Source organism: Tamandua tetradactyla, chromosome 7 (assembly GCF_023851605.1).
Source record: "Tamandua tetradactyla isolate mTamTet1 chromosome 7, mTamTet1.pri, whole genome shotgun sequence".
Classification (NCBI taxonomy): domain Eukaryota; kingdom Metazoa; phylum Chordata; class Mammalia; order Pilosa; family Myrmecophagidae; genus Tamandua; species Tamandua tetradactyla.
This window is the reverse complement of record NC_135333.1, coordinates 134295034-134314558: the sequence shown is the minus strand read 5'-3', so window position 1 is coordinate 134314558 and position 19525 is coordinate 134295034. Positions and strand designations below refer to the sequence as shown.

Below are 19525 nucleotides of genomic sequence, written 5' to 3'. Positions count from 1 at the left end.
CCTTGATAAAGTTCAGGATAAAGGGAGTGTGAGGTCACACACACCCTCCCCCGCTCTCCTTTTTATTTCAGAGTTACCCTTGACTGTTCCAAAAATCTCCAGGCATTTTTTTTTTTTTTTTTTTTTTTTCGGCATGGGCAGGCTCCAGGAATCGAACCCGGGTCTCCAGCATGGCAGGTGAGAATTCTGCCACTGAGAAACTGTTGCACTGCCCTTCATTTAAAATGTATTGAAATGATCTAGAATGGGGCCAGAAAAAAATTCCCTTGCTATTATTCACTACTCCCTTTCTCACAGCAGATATCACTAATTGATCCCAAGACATAGCATCTGAGTCCCAATAAAGCACTCTAATTAGTTATTACCATTCTCCTGGAATCTTTTGGAATCAGAAACATATCTTTTAGCCACTCAAGAACTGGGACATGGGTAGGGAATCTTTGGATGTGAGCTGTTTCAAGATTGTCCTGTTCATTTGAATTCACTCCTAATTGTTTCTGTTTGCTAAAGCTGCCGGAATGCAGTATACCAGAAATGGGTTGGCTTTTACAGTGAGGTGTATTACAAATTTACAGTTTCAAGGCCATAAATGTCCAAATTAAGGCATCAAGAAGAAGGTACTTTCTCTGAGGAAAGCCTGCTGGCACCCAGAGTTTCTGTGGCATGGGGGAAAGCACATGGCGACATCTGCTGGCCTTTTCTCCTCAGTTCTGGTTTCAGTGGCTCTCAGCTCCTGTGGGTCCTTCTTAGCATCTCTGGGGCATTTCTCTCTCTGAAGTCTCTCTCTCTGTTTCTGCTCTTATCCTCGCCTAAAGGACTCTAGTAAAGGATTAAGACCCACCTTGAATTGGGTAGGTCACATCTCAATTGAAAAAACCTAACCATAAGATTCCCACCCCCAATAGATCTGCCCCCACAACAATGGAGTAAAAAGAACATGGTCTTTTCTGGGGTACATAACAAATTCAAACCAGCACGTTGTCTGAATATGCACCATCCATTTCCAAAACTCCTCCTCAGTAATATAAATAGATATTAATTCCCAAACTTTGGGGTCTCAGAAATAAGCTGTCTCAATTTTGTGAATATTTTAAATGACAGAGTGTGGTTAAAGTGTGAGGGTATATGTACTTTTGCATTAATCTATCTCTTTAAATAGATCACAAAAATATCACAGTGACCTTAATGGAAATTTTTTTTGAAGTTTGAAGTACTCATAACCCTATCACTCTAACAAATAAAAGCTTAAGCTACCTTTGCTTAGTAAATTCCTGGACTCTGCACTTCCAAAAAAAAAAAAAGAAAATCTTTATCACATATATTTTATAAAACTTTAATTATAACTTATGCTTAATGTACATTCTCCCTTATTCAAGACTATCTTTTACATGCCCATCTCCAATAATATCTTGAATAGCTGAATTTTCTGCTTTAACTCTGGAGTTATTTTGTTGGAAAAAACACAGCTATGTTCTGATAAGAGGTCCCAGTGAAAATCCTATCAAATCGATGTTTGCCATCAATACTGGAGACTCCAGTGGGCTTTTCTGAGTGAATGAGCATTAAACATTTACATCTCCTGAGAATTCCTTAATTTTTTTTCAAATCTCACAAGTATGTGTCCAGGCTGATGGATTATGATTTGGTTGTATCTTACTCTGCCACTAGTAAATAAGTCAGACACAAAAGCAAACCAATTGGAAAAAAGGGAGCGTTTGCTTACCCAAATGTGTTTTTAATTATAGTATTAACAAAGATAAAGAAAAAGAAGGACAGCACAAAATAATCACATGGATTCTAGCAAAATAAACATCATTTGTTCTCAGATTCTGTTTACTTCTTCTAAATCTATTACTTTTCCAAATATTTTCTTCTTTACTAGTATTTCCTTAAGAAACCCCAAATTAAATGTGCCTTTGCTTTGAAACCAAGTAATTATATTTTTAAAACCCACCAAATGTAAAATAAATCATGTTGGCATTTAAAGATTAAAATGAAGCCACAGTTTGATCAAAGAGATTCATTTGTTGATATCTGTTCACACTATGAATATTTCAAATCTTATGTAGTAAAAAATGATCCATTACAGTTGCCTAGGAATGATAATATCTTCTCAAGTACCATTAGGATGTTAATCTTGGTCAAGTTTCCTACATTAAAAATTGATAAAACAAAATGTGGCATGGTAACTATTCTGTCTCAGTGTTTCCAGACGTCATTTGTACATGCATGGGCAAGGTTTGTTAGTTTTTTTTTTGTAAACATTTTTTATTGTGAAGTGTAACATATATACAAAAAAGCAATAAATTTCAAAGTACATTTAAAAAGTTAGTTATAGAACAGACTTCAAAAGTTTGGTATGGGTTTCCAGTTTCATAAATTCAGGTTTTTGCCTTCTAATTGCTCCAAGGCACTGGAGACTAAAAAGACATATCGATATAATGATTCAGCAGTCATACTCATTTGTCAAATCCTAACTTCTCTGTTATAACTCCTCCTTCTCCTTTGACCCTTCTCCCAATCTTAGGAATATTTGGGCAATGGCCATTCTAACTTCTTCATGTTGAAAAGAGATGTTGACAATATGGGCTAGGGGTATGAAACTGGTTGATATTCTTGGAGAGACTGGCACCGCTGGGTTTCAGGACTTATCTGGCCTAGGAACCATCTAGAGGTTTTAGGTCTCTGAAAAGTGAACTTAGTACGTGCGACTTTCTTAAGATCTCACACAGAGCCCTGGGTATTCTTTAGGGTTAACAGTCGTGATGTTGGTTGGAGGTTTGGCAAACCTTGGCAATTAACAATATCTAGCTGAAGCTTGCATAAGAGTAGCCTCCAGAATAGCCTCTTGACTCCATTTGAACCCTCTTAATCATTGATACCTTATTTTGTTATATTTATTTTCCCCTTTTTGATCAGGAATATGTTGTCAGTTCCACAGTGTCAGGGTCAGGCTTATCCCTAGGAGTCAAGTCCCACATTGCCAGGGTAACATACCCCCAGGACATCATGTCCCACATAACAGAGAGGATAATGATTTTACTTGCATTACCACATTGCCAGGGTAACATACACCCCAGGACATCATGTCCCACATAACAGAGAGGATAATGATTTTACTTGCATTAAAGAGAGGCTACATCTGAGCAACAAAAGAGGTTCTCTAGAAGTAACTTTTAGGCATAAGTATAGGTAGGCTTAGCTTCTCCACTACAAAAATAAATTTCATAAGAACAAACCTCAAGATCAAAGACTTGACCTATTGACCTGGGAGTCCCTAGTGTTTAAGAGAGTATCCAGGGTTTCCCAGGTGGGAAAGTTTAATAGTTCCATTTTTTTTTTTTTCGCTCCAGTCCCTCAAAGGACTTTGCCAATGTTTTTTAATTATCTGCCCAACATGCTCCAGAATGTATCTGGGTATTACATTAAGCTATACAGAATTACATGCCCTCGTTCCCGTTATGGGCTCCATGTATTTGGGTTGTTTTAATGAACTATGCAGTCAGGTTGAATTAGATTATATGCTACAGAAACTTTATGTTTTGGACAAAATAAACCTCTCTTCCTTTGGTCTCCTACAGTTGGTTAAGTTCTAAAGTACAGACAGTCATCCTTTACCCTGTATCCTGATTTACCTTAGTCCCAACCCAGTTGGCTTCATTCTTATCTCTAAGCGAAGCCTGGTCTCTCTTTTTCGGTTTCTTTAACAGTTGTTGTATATGGAAATGCAAACTTTCAGAGCTACAGAACTCCAACTCTGAGTCTTAGTTGTCACACAGGTGTCCAAAGTTCCAGGGAAATACCAGGTTATACATACATAGCACAGCATCTCAAAATCTAGAAATAGCACTTAAAGCTCAGGAATAAATGTGACTACTATAAGAACTTATAATCCAGGACCAAATTTTCTTGTAAGTATTTACTAGAATAGACTATACAATATTTGTTTTGTTTCTGGCTTATTTTGTACAACATCATATCCTCAGGGTTCATTTACTTTGTTGCATGCCTTTTAACCTTCTTCCTTTTTGTAGCCGCACCGTATTCCATCATATAAATGTATCACAGCTCACCATTCTGCTTCTCAATCATTATACCCTTCAACTCCCTCCATCTATTGGACATTATTGAAAATGTCCAAAATAAGCAAATATGATTTACAATATCCTCACTTGATTGTACAATCATCAGCACTCTCAATTTTAGACAATTTTCACTGGTCTCTAGAGGCAAAGAACCAACAAACACAGCTTCACCAAATATCAGATCAAAACTACCCCTTATCATTTGTTCCTCCTCCCAAATTAGTTGCCCCTGATAGTGCCGTGGTACCGTTGATATCAATTTTAATTTTCCCTCTATGCCCCTCTACTATTGACACTTTGTCCAATATCAAACTTTGAAATAGTTCATGTGAAAACTTATTTATAATTGTAGATTTAATCAGTGATATACATAGCACTATATATCTTCTTTCAGTTGTATTATCCTTCAATGTGGCAGTGTTATTTATAACCTCACTAATTAGTTATCATCACTTTGGTCCATTCCCTTGCAATTAAGTGAAACATCATTGGGTAGCCATTCCCCCGTCTCTCACTTCTGTGTACCTCTAGGTCTGCTAGATTCTACAGGGCAACCTCTGAGATTACCTTTACCAGAGTCATAATAGTGAAATCATACAATATCTGTCCTTTTGTATTTGACATATCACTCAGCATTATGTCCTCAAGGTTCATCCACATTGTCATATGCCGCGGGACTTCATTTCACCTTACTGCTGAATAATATTCCATCATATGTATATACCACATTTTATTTATCCACTCTTCTGCTGACGAGCACTTAGGCTGTTTCCATCTTTTGGCAATTGTGAATAGTGCCACTGTGAACATCAGTGTGCAAATGTCCGTGCTTGTCCCTGTTTTCAGCTCTTCTGGGTAGATCCCATGTAGGGGTATAATTCTACTTGATGGTAGTATTGAAAGTTCGGCAGTGGTGCAGTAGTTCAGTGGCCAAACGACCACCCATCATGCAGGAGACCTTAGCTTAATTCCCGGCCCATGCACCCCCAAAATAAATAAATAAATAAATATAATAATAAAATTAAAATATTTTAAAAACCATATCTCATGAAAGTGTCCCTGGCAGTGTGGGAAATGACTCCCAGGGATGAGTCCAACTCTGGTACCATGGGATCAACAATTCCATCCTGACCAAATGGGGGATAAGAAGTATAACAAAGTATTAGTGGCAGAGAGAGTTCAAATAGAATAGAGAGGCTGTGTTAGTTAGATTCAGTTGTCTACTCGGCCAGGTGAGCATACCTAGTCTTGTTGCTGCGGACATAAGCCAACGGTATGTGAACCTCATCTGTTGCCAATTACATCTGCAGTCGACTAGGAGGCGTGTCTGCTGCAATGAGTGACGTTTAACTTAATTGGCTGGTGCTTAAATGAGAGAACACAATGTAGCACAGCCTAAGCAGCTCCGCATTCCTCATCTCAGCACTTGCAGCTCAGCCCAGGTCTTTGGAGATGCAGAAAGAAGTCACCCGGGGAAATTTGTTGGAACCCAGGGGCCTGGAGAGAAGACCAGCAGAGATCATCCTGTGCCTTCCACGTAAGAAAGAACCTCAGTGGAAAGTTAGCTGCCTTTCCTCTGAAGAACTAATGAAATAAATCCCCTTTTATTAAAAGCCAATCCATCTCTGGTGTGTCGCATTCCAGCAGCTAGCAAACTAGAACAGAGGCTACTCTGGAGGTTGCTCTTATGCAAGCTTCAGTTAGATGTTGCTACTTATTGTAACCTCTGAAACCCCAATCAAGACCATTCTAGCCAATCCTAAAGAACACCTAGGGCAATATGTAAGATTCCACAAGACTTCCATGCACTAGAGTAACTTTCCAGAAATATACAACCTGGAGATTGGTCCCTATACCAGAAAAGTCCTGAAACCTAGGGGGACCAGCCTCTCCAGAACATAAGATAGTTCCATCTCCCTACCCCATATTATTGACAGACCCTTCCAACGTGAAAAAATTCGAATGGCCATAGCCCAAACACCCCTAAAGAGAGGGATAAAAAGATCAAAGGTAAGGAGTGCAGTTATACAGAGAAGATAAGATTTAACAAATGAATATGATGGCTGAATCATTAAATTGGTATCTCTTTTAGTCTCCAGTATCTTAGAGCAGTTAGAAGCAAAAACCTAAAATTGTGGAATTATAACCCATGCCAAACTCTGAAATCTGTTCTACAACAAATTGTGATGCTGTGCTTTGGAATGTATAGCTTTTTTGTATATATGTTATTTTTTACAAAAAAGAAAAAAAAATCAATTGTGATGATAAAAAAATATTTATGCCTTCTTGCCTCCTATATTCTGGAGCAGCTAGAAGGAAAAATCTGAGAGGATCATATGGTAGCCTGTGACATACTCTGGGATCTGTCCGGTAACTATTTGTTGAAAACTATTGATTTTTTTCTTTCTTTGGTTTGTATATATGTTATATTATACAATAAAAAGTTAAATTAATAATAATAATAATAATACCTCAGCAACAGTAGGCCCTGAAGTCAGAAGGAGACATCCCAAGACATACTGGGAATGAACTCAGACTGTACCTACAGAAGGACAAGAAAATTTTAAAATAATAATAATAAAACAAAATGTATATAAAAGTATAAATATATTTTAAAAAATTAACAATAGTATTAAAAGTATATAAAAATATTTTTTTAAAAAAACTTAAGCAGAGAGTTTGCCACACTATATTTACTGCTTCTTTCTAGCAGGTGACATTCCTGAAGCATCTCTTTCCTTCAAGCCCACCCATCCCAAACTGCAGTGGCTGGCTAGAAAGATCCATGCATGATGGGGGCTGCTCCCAATGCTTGGTGATAAGATGGCTGGGCCTGGCATGCAGGACAGGGGAGCTGATCGCAGCACCCGAGGCAAGCAGCTAATTGCAGCACTCGGTGGATCTGCTGTTCACCACACCCAGTGGGACAGCTGTTTTCAGCTCCCAGCTAGATGACTGCTCCCAGCACCCTCTTGGCAGTGGGTAGCTCAGCGTACCTCCTGGTTCCCCATGTGCACTGCTGGCTATGGAGTTGTGCAGTGATGTTTCCCCAGCCAGCAGCTGGGGCAGGCTGGAGCAGAGAGACAGTCAGTTCCCTCCCATCCACACCTCCCTGTGCTATGCCTATCCTGGTGGGGGTCACAGCTGATCAGATCCACCCTGCTTTCCTCTTCCCAATATCCCCATCCCTCTTCTCCCTAGGAAATATTGAAGACTCTTTTCAGTCACTCACCCCCTGGAACGCAATCCTGTTAATTTTTTCCCCATCCCCTTTCTTGTTCTACAGAGTAGTCATGAATGCAGCCTACCCTACTCCGCCATTTTCCCCTAGCCAGTCTTTTTTAAAAACCAATCAGGTAGGGCAAGCCATGGTGGCTCAGCAGACAAAGTTCTCACCTGCCATGCTGGAGACCTGGGTTCTAATCCTGGTGCCTGCCCATGTTAAAAAAAAAAAAAAAAAAAACCAATCAGGTAAATAAATAATTTTACCTACCTCAAGTCCTGTTGGGAAATGAGAAGTATTCAGATTCTTAATGAATAAACAAACAAATAACTTTCTGTTTCACTTTCTGGTAGATCAGAATATTAGTTAATGGTATTAATTCAGATGTGAAGCTCACATCTGACAGGACTGGAGAGTTTAGAAGAGTGGGAGGAAGTGGGAGAAAGCAGCATATTTCTACACTCCCCTGGGAATCCAGTGAACAGGGTGGAAGGAGGCTGGAGAGAAAAGCTTTCCCTTTACCCAGCAGCACTAGCCAAGACTAAGGGGGCCAGCTCAGGGATCCTCTTATAAAGGGGGCTTTCTAGAAGCCTGGAGGGCTGAGGGAAATGACATTTTTATTGTGTTCTCCAGTTTAACACTCCACCAAACCTTCTGAATTAGAAAATCAGATGCTGATCTTGTAAAAGTTTTACTCCGGGGCGGGCCGCGGTGGCTCAGCGGGCAAGAGTGCTTGCCTGCCGTGCCGGAGGACCCCGGTTCGATTCCCGGCCCCAGCCCATGTAAAAAACAAACAAACAAACAAAATATAATAAAACAAGAAAATGTTTAAAAATGTTTCCCTTTCTTCCTCCCTTCCATCCTTCCTTCCTTCTCTGTCTTTCCTTCCCTTCCTCCCTCTCTCTTTAAAAAAAAAAAAAAAAAAAAGTTTTACTCCGTAAGTTTCTCATGGGAAAGGACAGTCAGCCAGGAAGAGCGAGTTAAGGCACTGCAAGGGAGGAAACACCAACTCTCTTCATTTCTGTGCACGCATTAAATGCGTGGATAACAAATTAGAATGGAGCTAAAGGACCTAATCTATACACTTCACAGCTACTATAGTTAATTCCGTTTGCAGAATGGTGAGCCAGCCCTAAGCAAAATCAAGCAGTAAATGTTGTTTAGCTTGAGCATTCCACAATCATCCTTTCTGCCAATGTCTCCTTTGCTTGTTGATGCTCTTTCCCATCCCTTTCCAAAACCGTCAAGAGGAGATTGTAGTCATTAGCAACTTAGTTTGAATACATGTTTTCTCTTTAGAGGGTATTTCCTTTACCCTACTCTCTAATTGGAGATCTCCCAGAATGTGAAAGAAATTTTAAGAAGAGTATATTTAAGAATATGTAGCCCCTTCCTTTTTCAAATACTAGTTAGGCCCTGGTACAATCCACTAGTCAGACCCTGGTACAATCCACTTAGTTCTATCCAAGATTGAAATTCTGGCAGTACCCCCTGGTTCCCTGTCCTTGACAACAATATTAACATACTTCCTTATTGTTTGGCTTTTATCTGAGCCCACCTTTACCCTGCTCCAGTACCCCCTGCTCCCCTAACCCCCCCTGGGGCCTGGAGCTAGCTCCCCATGACCCATAAAGTAAAGAGCCCTTTTTGACCAGCTGGTCCTGTGGCCCTGTCCCCCAACTCTGTACTCTCCATCAAGTCTGATTGGTTGTGGCCAATGCCTTTCTGTTAGTTACTGTTTTTACTTTTACCCCTGCTTCTACCCCTTTAAGTGTTCTTTTCGCTATTTACATTATACATTGAGGCACATCTCCACACATGCACAAACAGACTCTGAAGCCAATAACAATCATGCCAAGCTGACATCCCTCCTGAAATCTTATTCCCCCAGCTACCTTCCAACAAGAGGTGGGAAAAAGAAAAAAAAAAAAAAAGCTGGCTGAACAGTAAATTCTGTGAAAATATGGCTGAAAGAGGAAAGACTGTAACCAGCCCTGTGGTTCTTATACTTTTTAGTGTACCAAAGAATCACCTAGAAAACACGTTGAAATCGCAGACTTCCTGACTCCATCTTCAGAGATTCTGAGCCTGTGGGTCTGGGGTGGTTCCGGAATCTGCATGTTTTATCTCCATTCCTGGTGGTTTTAATGTAGACAGTGCCTGAATCACACTTGGGAAATACTGAACTCAGCTGTTGTGGTAAATTATACAGAGTTGCCCGTATATGGACTATATATTCATCACCAAGCATTTAGTTTACCAGAGTTTTTCAGAAATCCACTTTACTTCAGTTCCTACGCTTTAACTATAGAGGATAATGACCAAATATTACTGAAACACTTTCATTGATGGATACTCCATTTTTCCAACTTTTATAAACATGTTTTTTATTTTGTTTTTAAATTACAGAGTCTGTCATCCCAAGTAGTGGAACATTTCATGTAAAGCTACCGAAGAAGCACAACGTGGAACTTGGAATAACCATAAGTTGTAAGTAGAAGTGATTCCTTTTAAATTGTAGGATTTGGAAAACACTGGAAATTATATTGTTAGAAGGTTTACAGGTATGGCAAATGATTTAAGGGTCGTTGCCAAGTTTCTGGGTAATGATACAAAAATATGGAGCCAGTCACACACTTACTAGCTCTCTGAATAGGGCAATTTACTTAAACTCTCTCTGATCTTGTGTTTCTTCATCTGTAAAGTGACAGTGAGGATACCTATAAAATGTAGGGTTGTTTTAAAAATTAAATAAAAGAACATATTTATATGCTTATTATAGTGCCTGGCAAGTAATAAATATTCAATAAATAAATATCTGTGTCTTACATCTATGAATGAATAGATGTGCATATAAATGCACATCTCCATATTTTAGTATATTTTGAACTTAAATTTCATGATAATTTGTTTAACTGGCAAAAATCTCATTTATTTTAAGATTATCTTCCTATCCATTCACTCTGCATCTATAATCTATTTTACTAAACTAAAACAATGTCTCTTGCTTTAGTAAATTTCTGAATTCCTCTCTCGTGCAAGGTATCTGAGTAACCAACTGAAAAAGAAAGGCAGAACACATAAAATTCCCTATTTCCTAGGCTTTAAGCATATATCTGCTTTGGTAAAACCACTTTGAATATTACAGCCCTTGTAGAATCTTATAGAATGGAAATCTAGTTTTTTATGCTTTTAATATCCATAGACCAAGTTCATCCATTAGTGCAGCTAGAAAATGAAGTATATGATTAAAGCATGATGACCAAAAAAGATATAGAAGCAATTTCTATGACCAAGAAGTAGGTCCTCCAAGAAAGAGTGATGACCCTACATAAAGCACCTCACTACAGCTTTGTCAGACAACTTTTATGTTGGTTGCAAGGCAAAATAAATAAAAGAGTTATCAATTCAGCAGTATGAAACAGCTATCCAATTCAACTTTGGCTATATAAATTTAACACTGAAAAGGAAATTTTATTTATAACCAATAAACCACAGATATCTAGATTAACACTAAGAAAAAGTAGTACTACAATTCTGACCAAATGTTAATGAGAAAATCATGTGCATGAGAGAAAGGCTATATCCCCCCAAATCCCACTGTTGCCTGTTGGGAGAAGAGTAGGATTTATGTATTGAGTAGAAAGATGAAATGGGATTTTGGAGAATTCAGCCCTTTCCTTAGCACTATGTAATTGGGCCATGTTCTAGTTTATTAGCTGCCAGAATACAATATACCAAAAATGGAATGGCTATTAAGGGGGAATTTAATAAGTTGCTAACAGTTCTAAGGCCAAGAAAATGTCTCAATTAAAGCAAGTCTATAGAAATGTCCAACCTAAGGTATCCAGATAAAGATACCTTGGTTCAAGAAGACCAGTGAAGTTCAGGGTTTCTCTCTTAAGTGGAAGGGCACATGGTGAACAGAGTCAGAGTTTCTCTCTCATCTGGAAAGGCACATGGTGAACATGGTCAGGGTTTCTCTCTCATCTGAAAGGACACATGGCGAACACGGAGTCATCTGCTAGCTTCTTCTCTTCTGGATTCCGGTTTCATGAAGCTTCCCAGAAGGCGTTTTCCTTCTTCATCTCCAAAGGTCACTGGCTCGTGGACTCTCTGCTTCTTGGTGCTGCAGCATTCTCTGCTCTCTCCGAATCTCTTAAATGTTTCCTCTTTTATAGGACTCTGATAAACCAGTCAAGACCCACCCAAATGGGTGGAGACATGTCATCACCTAATTCAACTTAACAACCAGTCTTGACTAAATCACATCATCCAGGGAGATGATCTGATTACAGTTTCAAACATACAGTATTGAATGGGGATTATTCTGCCTTTATGAAATGGGATTTTGATTAAAACATGGCTTTTCTAGGGGGCATACCTCCTTTCAAACCAGCGCAGTCCACTTAATCTTTCAGTTTATTTCTCATGAAACAAAGATAATATGTCACTATTCTGTCAACAGCTGTGGCTACTGAGATTAGGGGAGAGTCCTCAGCACTTACCAGTTGGAAAATATGTGAGGCCCAAGGTAGCTTCTGCAGCCCCTGTGTAACTTTCAAGATGATCTTACTCATTTATTCCTTTCCATTCATTTATCCATCAGAGCTGCTGGGCAAGTGGAGTTGTCTTGGAGTTGTCTTGGAGTTGTACATTGCATACAACTCCAAGAGTTCTACATAGAGGCCCTTTCTTCCGTTCCATTCTTTCATCCTCCTGCTTTCATTCAACAAATATATCCTGAACGTCTACTATGCCCTAGGCCCTATGCTAAGTTTGAGAATGTAGCCCCTGTCCTTAGAAAGGCTTACTAATAGTGGAAAGATTGCAGACCCCTACTCAGAAACTTTTGTCACCATTGCCAGTTATTTTATTCCTCAGTATTAATTAGGTAGACATGGTCTTTTTTTCTGATTGTTTCATATAATTGATTTAGTCCTAAAATTCATATAAATAAAAATATAATTGAGCTATTCAGGGGAGTGCCCTTTAAAAAAATCCTCCTCTATATTACCTAACTGTAATGCAATAATGTGAATACACTGAATGAAGCTGAATGTGAGAATGATAGAGGAAGGAGGCCCTGGGGCACAAATGAAATCAAAAGGAAAGGTAGACAATAAAAACTGAGATGGTATAATCTAGGAATGCCTAGAGTGTACAATGATAGTGACCAAATGTACAAATTAAAAATGTTTTTGCATGAGGAAGAACAAAGAAATGTCAAATTGCAGGGTATTAAAAATATATGTAATTCATATTTTAAAACTTTAACTTATATGTGAGACTAAAGCAAAAAATGTTTATTTGGTACAAAATTTTTATTTTGACTAGTGCAATTCCTAATATAACCTATATGGACAGTTTAACTGAACATCATAAGTACATGGAAACTTGAGTAGGGCATGAGATTTTGTAGGTTTGTCCAGAGTGATGCCAAAAAAAATCCCAGACTGATTTCAACAATGAATAAAAAGTATTTACGAAGTCCCCTTTGGGGGCATGATGAAGAAATGGAGAAAATTCAGCTTCCCCATGTGGAGAATTCCTGATAGTCTCACAAACAGTGGGGACAACCAAAGCAATTGGCCAAGCCCTCAATATTGGGGTTTGTTCATATGAAATTTAACCTCACAGAGGATAGGATAAGCCTACTTGAAATTAGGCCTAAGAGTCACCCCCAGAGAACTTCTTTTGTTGCTCAGATGTGGCCTCTTTCTCTCTCAGCCTACACAACAAGCAAACTCACTGCCCTCCCCCTGTCTACATGGGACATGACTCCCAGCGGTATAAGCTTTCTAGGACAGAAATCCTAGAATGAGCTGGGACTCAGCATCAAGAGATTGAGAAAATCTTCTCGACCAAAAGGGGGAAGAGAGAAATGAGGCAAAATAAAGTGTCAAAGGCTGAAAGATTTCAAACAGAATAAGAGGTTATTCTGGAGGTTATTCTTACGCATTATATAGATATCACCTTTTCAGTTAAGGTATATTGGAGTCACTGGAGGGAAGTGCCTGAAAATGTAGAGCTGTGTTCCGGTAACCATGTTTCTTGAAGATGATTGTATAATGATATAGCTTTTGCAATGTGACTGTGTGATTGTGAAAACCTTCTGTCAAAACATATGGATTAAAAATAAATAAATAATAGGGGGAACAAATGTTAAAATAAATTTAGTAGATTGAAATGGTAGTGATCAATGAAAGGGAGTGGTAAGGGGTATAGAAAAAAATAGGGGAAAGAAAGGCTAAAATATATTGGGTAGATGGAAATACTAGCAGTCAATGAGAGGGAGGGGTAAGGGGTATGGTATGTATCAGTTTTTTTCTTTTTTCTTTTTATTTCTTTTACTGAATTGATGCAAATGTTCCAAGAAATGATCATTGTGATGAATATACAACTATGTGATAATATTGTGTTATTGATTATATACCAAGAATGGAATGCTCATATGTTAAGAATGTTCATGTTTGTATGTCATGTTTAAAAAAAAATTTTAATAAATTTTAAAAAATCCTCCTCTGATATATTCATTTTTTCTACTAACTCTTTTTTAATGCAGTTTTATTGAGATATATTCACATACCATATTATCATCCAAAGTGTACAATCAGTGGTTCACAGTATTATTATTATATAGTTGTGTATTCATCACCCCAAACAATTTTCTAACGTTTTCATTACTCCAAAATAAATGAATAAATAATTTTTTTTAAATACCCATAACATCCCATACCCCTTCTCCCCCACTGTTATTTATTTATTTTTTATCTTCCTTTTCTTTCTCATCTGTCCATACATTGGCTAAAGGGAGTGTCAGTCACAAAGTTTTCACAATCACATAGTTACACCATAAAAGCTATATAGCTATACAATCATCTTCAACAATCAAGGCTACTGGATTACAGTTCAGTAGTTTCAGGTATTTCCTTATAGCTGTTCTAACCCACTAGAAACTAAAAAGGGTTATCTATATAATGCTTAAGAATAACCTCCAGAATGATCTCTCAACTCTACTTGAAATCTCGCAGCTACTGAAACTTTATTTTGTTTCATTTCTTTTCCCCCTTTTGAATAAGAAGTCTTTCTCAATCCCAAAATGCCAGGGCCAGGCTCATCCCCAGGAGTCAGGTCCCACATCACCAAGGTGATGTCCAATCCTGGGAGTCATATCCCACGTAGTAGGGAGGGCGACACCCGAAGAGTTGGCTTACAGAGAAAGGCTACATCTAAGCAACAAAAGAGGTTCTCTGGGGGTGACTCTTAGACGTAACTATAAGTAAGCTAAGCTTCTACCTTGCAGGAGTAAGTTTCATAAGGTAAGCCTCAAGATCGAGGGCTTGATCTATTAAACTGATAGTCCCCAGTGTTTGCAAGAATATCAGGAATTCCCCACATGGGAAAATTTAATATTTCCACATTTTATCCTTATTCCCTCAGGAGGGACTTTGCAGATAATGTTTTGTTTTCTGCCCAGATTACTGTAGGATATATCAGGTCACCACGCTAACCTGTACAAACCAACAATATCCCACTCCCTATTCAAAGTTCCATGTAATTATGGTGTTCGAATAAACTGGCCATACATGTTAAATTAGTGTGCTACAAAAAATACAAATTTTGCACCGAGTAAACATCTCTTCCTTTGGTCTCAGAAGTTGAAGTTTAAAACATAGTCAATATGGTTCTTTGCCTTTTAGTCTGATTTTACCTTAGTCCTACCAGATCAGCTTTATTCATATCTCTAATTGAAGTTTGATCTCTTTTTTAGCTTTTTGAATGGTTGCAGTATGGGATAATGCTGACTTTCATAGGTGCAGAACTCTAACTCTGAGTCTGAGGTGTCACAAAGATCACAGGCCAGATTATATACACAAAGAGCTCAACATCTCAGAGTTTAGAAATAACTGTTGCAACTCAGGAATAGATTGACTGCAGTAAGAGCTTGTAATCTAGGAACCTTTACAGTAAGCCTTCCCCTGATAACCTATGCTCTAAATTCAGTTTTCAATGTTTGCACATTAAAGTTAGTCCTTCATAGTGAGGCATTAAAATATCTGTCTTTTTGTTTCTGGTTTATTTCACTCAACATACTCAAGATTCATTCACCTAGTTGCATGTCTCACAACTTCATTCCTTCTTGCAGCTGCTCAGTATTCCATTGTATGTATGCACCTCACTTTGCCCCTCCTTCTATCTTTATTGGCCACTGTAAATTTTAATGTGCTTTACAGTCAGGTAGTATGAGATCTCTACTTCATTCCTCATTCTCAAGATATTTTTCGCTATTCAGGGCATCCTGCCCTTCCCAATAAATTTGGTTATTGGCTTTTTTATTTCTGCAAAGTAAGTTGTTGGGATTTTAATTGATATGGCATTGAATCTATAAATCAATTTGGTTATAATGGACATCTTAACTATATTTAGTCTTCTAATCCATGAAAACAGTATATCCTTCTATTTATGTATGTCTTTTTAAATGTCTTTTAGCAATTTCTTGTAGTTTTCTGTGTATAGGGTCTTTTGTGGTCTTGGTTAAATTTATTCCTGAATATTTGATTCTTTTAGTTGCTATTATAAATGGGATTCTTTTCTTTATTTCCTCCTCAGATTGCTCATCACTAGTGTATAGAAATGCTACTGATTTTTAAATCTTGTACCCTGTCACTTTGCTGTATTCATTTATTAGCTCTAGTAGATTTGCTGTAGATTTTTTGGTATTTTCTACATAATATTATCATGTCAACTGCAAACAGTGAAAGTTTTACTTCTTCCTTTCCAGTTTGGATTCCTTTTATTTCTTTTTCTTGCCTAATTGCTCTAGCTAGAATTTCCAGCACAGTGTTGAATAACAATGGTGACAGTGAGTATCCTTGTCGTTTTCCTGATCTTAGAAGAAAAGCTTTCAGTCTTTCCCCATTGAGGGTGATGTTAGCTATGGGTTTTTCATATATTCCCTTTATTGTGTTGAGGAAGGTCCCTTCTATTCCTATCCTTTGAAGTGTTTTCATCAAGAAAGGATGTTGAATTTTGCCACATGCCTTTTCTGCATCAATTAAGATGATCATGTGATTTTTCTACTTTGATTTATTCTTGTGGTGTATTAAATTAATTGATTTTATTTTGTTGAACCAGCCTTGCATACCTGGAATAAAACCCATTTGGTCATGGTGTATAATTTTTTTAATGTGCTGCTGGATTCAAGTTGCAAGTATTTTGTTGAGGATTTTTGCATCAATATTCAGTAAAGAGATTGGCCTGTAATTTTCTTTTCTTGTCATATGTTTGTCTGGCTTTTTATTATAAGCATTTAACGCAATCAGTTTCCCTCCCAGCACTGCCTTTGCTGCATCCCATAAGTTTTGATTTGTTGTGTTTTTATTTTCATTTGCCTTGAGATATTTACTGATTTCTCTGGTAATTTCTTCCTTAACCCATTGGTTGTTTAAGAGTATGTTGTTTGGCCTCCATATATTTGTGAGTTTTCCAGTGTTCCACCTGTTATTGATTTCCAACTTCATTTCATTATGATCCGAGAAAGTGTTTTTTATAATTTCAATCTTTTTAAATTTATTGACACTTGCTTTGTGAGCCAACATGTGATCTACCCTGGAGAATGATCTACTTCTCCCTTCAGTGTTGTTAGTGTGTTCCTCATGTATTTTGGTGCACTCTGGCTCAGTGCGTAAACATTTATGAATGTTATGTCTTCTTGATTTATGAATACATAGTGTCCTTCTTTGACTCTTTAATTGCTTTACATTTGAAGTCTAATTTGTCAGATATTAGTAGAGCTATCCCTGCTGCTTTCTAGATATTGTTTGCATGAAATATCTTTTTCAAACCTTTCACTTTCAACCTATTATTGTCCTTGGATCTAAAGTGAGTCTCGTGTAGACAGCATATAGATGGGACCTGTTTTGTTTTTTTAATCCATTCTGCCAGTCTATGACTTTTGATTGGAGAGTTTAATCCATTAACGTTTAATATTATTACTGTAAAGACAGCTCTTTCTTCCACCATTTTGACTTTTAGATTTTATGTCATATGTTATTTTCTATCTCTCTCTTTTTACCCTCACTAATAGTCTTTATTCCTTTGCTCTTCTCTAGACCTCTCTCTCCTATCTTTCCTTTTTGTCTTAGTGCTCCCTTTAGTATTTTTTATAGAGTAGGTCTCTTGTTCACAAACTCATTGTCTGTTTCTGAAAGTATTTTAAACTCTTCCTCATCTTTGAAGGACAGTTTTGCCCGGTATAGAATTCTTGGTTGGCAGTTTTTCTCTTTCAGATCTTAAATATATCATACTACTTTCTTTTTGCATCCATGGTATCTGCTGAGAAATTCAAACATAGTCTTTCAGAGCTTCCCTTTCATGTGATGGATCATTTTTCTCTTACTGCTTTTGAAATTCTCTGTTAGTCTTTGACATTTGATAGTCTGATTAGTAAGTGTCTCAGAGTAGGTCTATTTGGATATATTCTGTTTGGGGTATGCTGTATTTCTTGGATCTGTAAAATATCCCCTTTAGGTAATTATCTCCTTCACTTGACTCATTACTTTGTCTCTCAGACCTATCTTAACTCCACCCTTGCCTGGGTTAGGGCTGACAATTGAAAATTCCCAAGGCTTTCTTTAATGAGCTACTTAGAATAGTTTCAAAAAGAAAAAAAAATTCTTTTTCAGAGCCAGTCACCAACCCCCAAAATTTGAGAGTCAAGAGCCCAAGTTGATACCCAGCACTATGTGCCCCTATTTGGGGGCACAGCCCTTCTCCAGTAATCTGAGCCTCCATTTTTGTTGTTGTTGTTGTTGTTTTCTCTGTCAGCCCCACCTTCTCTCTTCCCAGAGAGACCTCAGGATTCCTTTTCTGTTTGCTCTGGGTTTATCTGTGCTCAGAGGTTGTATTCAGCAGTCCACATTTGCTAATTAAAACTGCAATTGGAGCTTGGTTGAGCTATCTTCCCTTGCTCCTAGTAAAAACTGCTTCTGTTTCCCATGAGGAAGTATCTCCAACAGAGGCTTCTGTGCCAGTGGGGGAGGGGTGCCAGCCTCCACAGTTTGAGAGATTTACTTATAGTTCTATGCTGTGATCTTGGCCCTTCCACCCATTTCAGACTGTTGTATGATGTATGTCATGGATATCCCTTATCAATTGTTCCAGATAGTTCCTGGCTATTTACTAGCTACTCTAGAGAATTGCATACCTACCTACATCATCTTGCCCATCCTCCCTCTCAGATATATTTATTTTTAGGTAGATATTTATATGTTCCACTTATTTGAGAGGCAGTCATGTAAAGTACACACAGAACTATAAAATAATGATCATATTAACATGAAGATTCATTTAAAAGTATGCTTTATGAGGGTGGTTTGCAAGTATGAATTATTACTTCAAAAACTGGTTTTAATAGTCATAATGGCAACAACCCAAAAATGCCCACAAGAGTGACCTGGATTTTGGTCAGCCAAGAGTTAATGCTAGTCTTGGAAGCTAAAGTGTACTCTGTTCCTGGATGGAAAAATGATACATAAACTTGTCAATCCTGCTTGTCAAATAGTTTCATTTAGGCAATGAATTCTTGCTATGTTGAGTTTGTGTTTCCTCATAGAAAGTAATTAATATTTATCCAGTGAGAAAATAAAATCTGATGAAAATTTTGGTCAGAATTTATTTTTGTGATTATGAAATAATGAACTCCTAAGGTCTAGCACAGTTCCTGGCAAGTACAAAGTGCTATTATTTGTTGAATGAATGAATAAGTCTTTATCTGCAAATGATGCTCTACTAAGCATGATGTAGTCCAGGAAATGAGTCTCTAAGGGAGAAAATAAATGTGCATGTTTGTGCAAAGGCTGTGTAAAGTGAGACAGCAATGATTTGGGAAGTAACTAAGAGCATGACTCAGAACCCAGATCCCCCAATTTCCCTTTTCCTGTGGACCTTGGGCAATTTCCTTGACCACTCTTTTTCTGTTTCCTTATCTGTAAAATGGGGTACATATTACCTGCATCATAGCATCAAGAAGATTAAATGAGTTAGTATATGTTAAGTGCCAAGATCATATTGTGAATCCTAATGTTACTTACTATAATGATGATCATTAATATCACATACTTTCATTATTTATTTTACACACAGAGCCTTATGAAATATTCTAAGCAAAGCTCTAAATGGTAGAATTTAGTGCCTTTTTCCACAAGATATTGGT

General features: G+C 37.7%; 1 protein-coding gene across 7 annotated transcripts in view; it reads left to right on the top strand.

Annotated features, from left to right (window-relative positions):
- The window catches only part of GRIP1 (glutamate receptor interacting protein 1), a 733183-nt gene that overhangs the window by 644308 nt on the left and 69350 nt on the right, over nucleotides 1–19525 (top strand). For all 7 annotated transcript variants that reach the window (XM_077111339.1, XM_077111343.1, XM_077111338.1 and 4 more), the window contains exon 13: nucleotides 9718–9798. In XM_077111339.1, the coding sequence (XP_076967454.1) occupies nucleotides 9718–9798 (81 nt within the window). The remainder of the gene's footprint in view (nucleotides 1–9717; nucleotides 9799–19525) is intronic.